At 44.4% G+C, this 7,500-nt stretch overlaps 1 protein-coding gene across 1 annotated transcript in view; it reads right to left on the bottom strand.

Annotated features, from left to right (window-relative positions):
* The window catches only part of LOC306858173 (uncharacterized protein), a 17,711-nt gene that overhangs the window by 1,821 nt on the left and 8,390 nt on the right, over positions 1 to 7,500 (bottom strand). Inside the window, exons 7-9 of the mRNA XM_079398572.1 lie at positions 3,186 to 3,780; positions 3,065 to 3,096; positions 1 to 640 (exon numbers count right to left, since the gene is read on the bottom strand). The exon at positions 1 to 640 is cut by the window's left edge and continues 1,821 nt beyond it. Coding sequence (XP_079254698.1) covers positions 1 to 640; positions 3,065 to 3,096; positions 3,186 to 3,780 — 1,267 coding nt within the window. The remainder of the gene's footprint in view (positions 641 to 3,064; positions 3,097 to 3,185; positions 3,781 to 7,500) is intronic.

The raw sequence follows: 7,500 nt of genomic DNA, 5'->3' as shown, positions 1-7,500 counted from the left end.
CCGCAGACGGAGCACTGATGCGGACGCTCGCCCGTGTGGCTCAGCTGGTGCCGCTTGACGTCGGTGCGCCGCGTGAAGGTTTTCTCGCACTGCGGGCATTTGAAGTGCGTACGCCTGCGGTGGCTCCGGCGGTGCTGGGATCTCTGCAGCAGCGTGTCGAAGGCCTCGCCGCACTGGTCGCAGCGGTACTGCTGCGTGGCGCTGTGGGTCTTGCGGTGCGTCACGAGTGCTCCGAGCGAGCCGCTGGCTTCGCCGCAGATTGAGCAGTAGTGCGGGAGCTCGTCGGCGTGACTCTTCTTGTGGTGCACCGTCAGCAGGCGCAGGTTGGTGAAGGCGCTCTGGCAGATCTGGCAGGTGAAGCTGGCCTCGCCGTGCATCTTGCGGCAGTGTTTGGTCAGATCCCAGGCGTGCTGGAAGGTCTTCTGGCACTGGCTGCAGTGGAAGGGACGCTCACCCGTGTGTGTCAGCTGGTGCCGCTGGACGTCCGATCTGCGCGTGAACTTTCTGCCACAGGTGTCACATCCGTGCCGAGCACGAGGGTTGTCAGTGGCGGCCGGCGGATCGGTTTTGCGGGTGTTCCGTGTGCGATACGGGCTGGTGGAAGGCGTTTCAGGTGTGCGGGGCAGTTCGGCAGATCCATCTGCGAGACACCAGAGGAAAACGAGTTTGAAGTTAATGAAAATCTATCCAACATATCCATTACTGTAATCTACTGCAATGACATTTGTGACCATCATAAGGGTCAATTTTTTTGTAATTGAGATTTATGCATCATCTGAATAAATAATCTCTCCATTGATGTATGGTTTGTTATGATAGGACAATATTTGTCTGAGATACAACTATTTGAAAATCTGAAATCTGAGGGAGCAAAAAAATCTAAATATTGAGAAAATCTCCTTTAAAGTTGTTCAAATGAAGTTCTTAGCAATGCATATTACTAATCAAAAATGAAGTTTTGATATATTTATGGTAGGAAATTTACTAAATATCTTCATGGAACATGATCTTAATATGCTAATGATTTTTGTCATAAAAGAGAAATGTATAATTTTGATCCATACAATGTATTGTTGTCTATTGCTACAAATATACCTGTGCTACTCATGACTGCTTTTGTGCTGCAGGGTCACATCAGAGCGTTGCTGAATCTTGATCCAATAAATCAGATTGATTGTTCTCATCGGTCACTTGTAGCTTTAGTGGTGTATCATGTAAACCAGGGGTGTCCAAACTCGGTCCTGGAGGGCCTGCAGAGTTTAGCTCCAACATACTTCAACACACCGCCTGTAAGTTTCTGGTTTGCTTAGTAAGAGCTTGATTAGCTGGTTCAGGTGTGTTTAACTGGGGTTAGAACTAGGGATGCATGATATTATCAGAACATCAGCTGATTAAGGCTTAAACTGTAAATATCGGCATCTGCCGATTTGAAATAAATGATGCCGATACGACGAATACCTCGCATGTGCTCAGGGATAAGATCACGTCAGCAGTGTGCTCATTCTTAAAGCTAACTTTGGTCTTAATGGTGATTAGATTAGGTTTTGGATCTCAGACCCAACCGCAAAAAGAACTGCGCATTTTTGGACTAAACCAGCTGCCATAGTCAGCTGCGCTGTGCATTATGGGATGAGGAAGTGTTTGTTGACAGTTTGCAGTTTAGCATGGCAGGTCGCGGACAAACTTGGGGTTGTGAGGAGGTGCGGAGCCTCAAAATAGCAGTGTGCTGTCTGCTGCATTTTACTCCTGTCTTTGTTTACTTCCGGGAGCACCGTTCGAATTTCCCCGCACGCTCTTTCTGACCAATCGAAAAGCAGTTTAGGGAATGCGTTCAAAGACACATCTAGCCAACGAGTGAAGCGGATGTTGTCACGTGACTGCATTTTGGTTCGTTTCAGCTGGTTCGGACCAGAGCAAACAGTGTGGTGTGAAAAGGAACCAAAACGGCTAAAAATAGCTACAATGTATAATTTTTTGCCTTTGGTCCGGACCAAATGAACCAAACTACAGATGTGAAAGCACCCTAAATTGAGAGTGCACGTGCGATACAGTCACTAGCAGCATCAGGGTCCTAATGCCCATCCAGTGAGGCGTTTTAATGCCTTAGCTGTAGTACTACTTTTAATAAAATGAAAGTAAAATACATAAAATAGCATGACACCTGTAAATTAAATAATGTATACAGATTTATTCATAAATATGGAATATGTTTTTTCAAAAAGATAATTTTATTTTTTATTTTTACAACTCTTTTGCTTTAGACCATTGGTCTCAAACTCAATTCCTGGAGGGCCACAGCTCTGCAGAGTTTAGCTCCAACCCTAATCAAACACACCTGATCCAGCTAATCAAGCTCTTCAGGATCACTAGAAACTTGCAAGCAGGTGTGATTTGGGGCTGGTTGAGCTAAACTCTGCAGAGCTGTGGCCCTCCAGGAATTGAGTTTGAGACCACTGCTTTAGACCATCTATTAATATTAAATCCACAAATAAAATGTTAAGGTTTGATTTTAATAGTTATTTTCAAAGCTTTCAATGTACTCTTATTTAGATTTTTTTTAGGTTTATTAGTTCTGACAAGTACATTTCTGCTCAAAACTAACCAAAAATGTAAATAATTTGTTTATCACTTCTGCAGAGGAGAGACTTGGTGTTGTTTCAAAACAAAAGGATATTTATATCGTTACTGGCTATCGGCAAAAATAATTTGAAAAATATCGGCATATCGGATATCGACAAAATCTAATATCATGTATCACTAGTTGGAACTAAACTTTGCAGGGCAGTGGCTCTCCAGGAGCAGGATTGGACACCACTGGTGCTGATAGCCTTGTGTGCTCCAATCCCAGGTCAAGGACCTTTCCTGATCCCGCCCCCCTCGCTCTCTTTCTCCCACTTCACTTCCTGTCACTTCTATACTGTCCTATACTAATAAAGTAAAAAAATGCAGAAAATAAATCTTAAAAAAAAAAAAAAACACATACCACTAGCTGCTTTAATACATATGACAGCATGAGATACATACATCTGCATGTACAGTATGTGTAGAGAAAGCACAACGTTACCTTTAAGATCTGCATGTGGTGTGACGGCACTCCTGAAACAAAAAATATTTAGAATATTTTAATCTCGAAAAAGAAAGGGTGGTGTTTGATTTGTGGATGCGAGTCTCGTATCACGTCTCACCGTTCCTCCGTGCTGTTCTCCGGTTTAACTCGTCGACGTGGTGTTTTTACTGCGGTTTTATGGTCAGTCGTCTCTGTAGTTTTTCTGGGTCTTCCTCGGCCTCTCCTCTGCGGCGGTTTCTGGTCAGCGTCTGATCCGGACGTTTTGACTTCCTGTGATGCAGACATGTCACTTCCTGCAGCAGCCCTGTCTCTCTCATCGTCTGGGTTAGGCTGGTTGGATTCATTCGTCAGGACTTGGTTCTGCAGATTGTGGTCGTTCTGCGTCTCATTATGGGATGTTGTTGTCGCCGGGCCGTCGCTGGCGTCTCCGTGTGTGGGTTTGTCGGTGAAAGTTTCTTCTGCAGAAACAGCAGGACTCTGGTCCAGGAGCACCTCCTCCTTCTCCGTCAGCTCCTCGGACTCCTCCTGGCTGCTGAGCTCCACCTCGGTGTAGTCGGTGACGATGATGGCGTCGGAGCCCAGCGGACTCAGGATGGCCAGCGCCGGCTGCTGGACGTGATACAGGACCGGCTCCGCGGCGAGAGCCAGGCGTGCGGACGGAGGCACGGAGAGAGAGGAGAGGATGCAGTCTCCAGACGAGTGAGGAAGAGCACCTGGGAGAGAAGGTCAAAGGTCATATCACAGCTGATCATCAGGGGCGTATTACATCATGTCCTAGCAACACGCGGCTGGAACAACAACAAAAAAAAAAAAGTCGTGACGTATTGTCAAGTATGGTGACCCATACTCGAAATTGGTGCTCTGCGTTTAACCCATCCAAGTGCACACACACAGCAGTGAGTAGTGAACAAATGCGCACGCACGCACGCACACACACACACACACACCGTGAACACACACCCGGAGCAGTGGGCAGCATTTATGCTGCGGCGCCCGGGGAGCAGTTGGGGGTTCGGTGTCTTGCTCAAGGGCACCTCAGTCGTGGTATTGAGGGTGGAGAGAGCACTGGACATTCACTCCCCCCACCTACAATCCCTGCCGGCCCGAGACTCAAACCCACAACCTTTGGATTACGAGTCTGATTCTCTAACCATTAGACCACAACATACAAACCGTACGACAGACAGTCGATAATCTGAGGTAATTATGTGCTTTATTCAAAGTTAAACGTGTCTAATATGAGTTTAAATATCATTTTGTTAAAGGAACAAGATCTTGAAGATATATTAAAGCAAAGATTTATGTTAAAACTTAATGCAAACCAACAAGTGTATTCCATGACAAAGATGGTATCAGTCACTCAGTATGTGCATTTAATGATGTTGAAAATGTTTAATAATTATGAATTAATTCTCTCTAGTGCAGTGTGCTTCCAGAGAGGCTCCGCCCACACACGCTTCTGATTGGCTGTGATGTTTGATTGATTGTCAGGTCTGGTCTGGTGTGGACACACAAATAGCTTGTTGCTGGAATCTTGCCGCGTCGCGTGTAGTTAGGACACGGTGTTACAGAATGTTTCTTATCTTAACTTAAAGGTGGGGTATGTATTTTTTAAAAAAGAGAGATGACAGTTGCGTGTGATTACACACGTCTGTGATTTTATCCTCTCGTTGCTGGAAAATATCATGTAGCGACTCAGCATTTAAACTGTTATTAATAAAATTTGTGGGGCAGCGTTGACAACTTTCTTTGCTACTGGATGTGTGAGCTGTGTGATCTCTGATATGTGTGCGTGCGTGTGTGTGTGTGTGTGTGTGTGTGTGTGTGTGAGCTGTGTGATCTCTGATATGTGTGCGTGCGTGTGTGTGTGTGTGTGTGTGTGTGTGTGTGTGTGAGCTGTGTGATCTCTGATATGTGTGCGTGCGTGCGTGCGTGTGTGTGTGAGCTCTGTGATCTCTGATATGTGTGCGTGCGTGTGTGCGTGTGTGTGTGAGCTCTGTGATCTCTGATATGTGTGCGTGCGTGTGTGCGTGTGTGTGTGAGCTCTGTGATCTCTGATATGTGTGCGTGCGTGTGTGCGTGCGTGAGCTGTGTGATCTCTGATATGTGTGCGTGCGTGCGTGCGTGTGTGTGTGAGCTCTGTGATCTCTGATATGTGTGCGTGCGTGTGTGCGTGCGTGAGCTGTGTGATCTCTGATATGTGTGCGTGCGTGCGTGCGTGTGTGTGTGAGCTCTGTGATCTCTGATATGTGTGCGTGCGTGTGTGCGTGCGTGAGCTGTGTGATCTCTGATATGTGTGCGTGCGTGCGTGCGTGTGTGTGTGAGCTCTGTGATCTCTGATATGTGTGCGTGCGTGTGTGCGTGCGTGCGTGCGTGAGCTGTGTGATCTCTGATATGTGTGCGTGCGTGTGTGCGTGCGTGAGCTCTGTGATCTCTGATATGTGTGCGTGCGTGTGTGCGTGCGTGAGCTCTGTGATCTCTGATATGTGTGCGTGCGTGTGTGCGTGTGTGTGCGTGTGTGTATGTGCGTGCGTGTGTGTGAGCTGTGTGATCTCTGATATGTGTGCGAGTGTGTGTGCGTGCGTGTGTGTGTGTGTGAGCTCTGTGATCTCTGATATGTGTGCGTGCGTGTGTGCGTGTGTGTGTGTGTGAGCTGTGTGATCTCTGATATGTGTGCGTGCGTGTGTGCGTGCGTGTGTGTGCGTGCGTGCGTGAGCTCTGTGATCTCTGATATGTGTGCGTGCGTGTGTGCGTGCGTGTGTGTGCGTGCGTGCGTGAGCTCTGTGATCTCTGATATGTGTGCGTGCGTGTGTGCGTGCGTGTGTGTGCGTGCGTGCGTGAGCTGTGTGATCTCTGATATGTGTGCGTGCGTGTGTGTGTGAGCTGTGTGATCTCTGATATGTGTGCGAGTGTGCGTGCGTGTGTGTGTGTGTCAGTAAGCAGCGCAAAAATATAACAGTAATTAAAGGCTCTAATGCACAGCAGTATGTTGTATTGGTGGAGCTAGATGATGTATGATGATGTGTAACGGTATATTAATGGTGTCCCATTTCTCCGGGTAATATTTTCACCCCATAACTCTCTGTTTTAAGAGACATGGGGAAGGGGTAACCCTAGGGGTAGGTGAAGGAGTATAATATAGAATTGGGATTGGGCCCAAATGCTGAAATTAGTTTACATAGTACATCCTCAAAATTCCCTACAAAATATACAAAACAAACATCTGACAACAGAAATTATTATCCATGCACAATGCTGTCAGTAAGTAGCTATGTTTCCATCCAAAGTTACGAATGAAACAAAACTGGAATATCGCATCTGTGTAGCCTTTGCAACTCTACTGGCTTTTCTGGAATATTTTAAGGAGACAACTGTATCTTAATTTTATCTATTAGTTTATTTTTTGATTTTATTTGAATGTATAACTATGGTTGCCTGGTGTTTTCTTTTTTCTTAATCTGAATTAATGCATGATTGTATGTTATATGTAGATGTGTGTTTATCTATATTATTTATATTACTAGATTTACACTATTGTTACTTTCTGTTTGACCTAAAATGAACCAAATAAACAAATAAAAGCCATATATATATATATATATGTGAGATTATTGCATAAAACAAAAGTGTCACTTCCTGATTAACTTGCTCTAAATGTCATGAAGAAAATTTTAATTTGCTGCAGTAGGAGATGTAATAATTCCCATAATAAATTCTTCTATACAATTACTTACGAGCTTGTCGTGTTAAATGCGGTCATGTTATCTTATGTTTGGAGTCTGCTGTTTGGGAACACAGTTCTGGGAGTTAATTATAACGAAGACTTTGCTCAAGCGTTTAAGAATGACAAAACTAGTATTTCAGATGCTGTGTAATGAGATCGGTCTGTTGATTAGTCCAGTTTTATGCGCATCGCAAAGTCACACTTTTTTGATGCTTATTAAGGAATTTATTTAATAATTTAAGTGCTTCTATTGTAGTTTATGCACGTTTTCTTGCCGGATAAGAAATGTATCATACTTAGTTGAGCGCATAAGTTTTTTATGTGCATTTTTAGAATTTAAGCCCATCTTGGAGTTTCCATCCAGAGTTTTTTTTATGCGATATCCCAAAATGCACATAAAAACAGGTGTATGGAAACACATCTAGTGTCGTCAGGACAGACGCAACAACTTCTACATTTATGTTTGAGCATTTAACAGATGCTTATTACCCAAAGCTTTAATTAAAGTGCCTTCAAGATAAACAATTAATAAGTTTATGCATTTTTTATGCATACTGAAACCGAAGTAAGCTACTTTCTGTGATTTTGCGAGACTTCTGATAATAAATAACTCGAAGAACAGAAAAGTGCAGTAAACTCAAACTTTTCGCTACAAATCAGTGCGTTTGGGACAATGAATTAAAATATGGAAACAAACACCAGTTTGCAA

The sequence above is a fragment of the Barbus barbus genome, assembly GCF_936440315.1.
Source record: "Barbus barbus genome assembly, chromosome: 39".
NCBI classification, from domain to species: Eukaryota; Metazoa; Chordata; class Actinopteri; order Cypriniformes; family Cyprinidae; genus Barbus; species Barbus barbus.
Note: the sequence above shows the minus strand (reverse complement) of the source record. Positions and strands in the feature narration are given on the sequence as shown.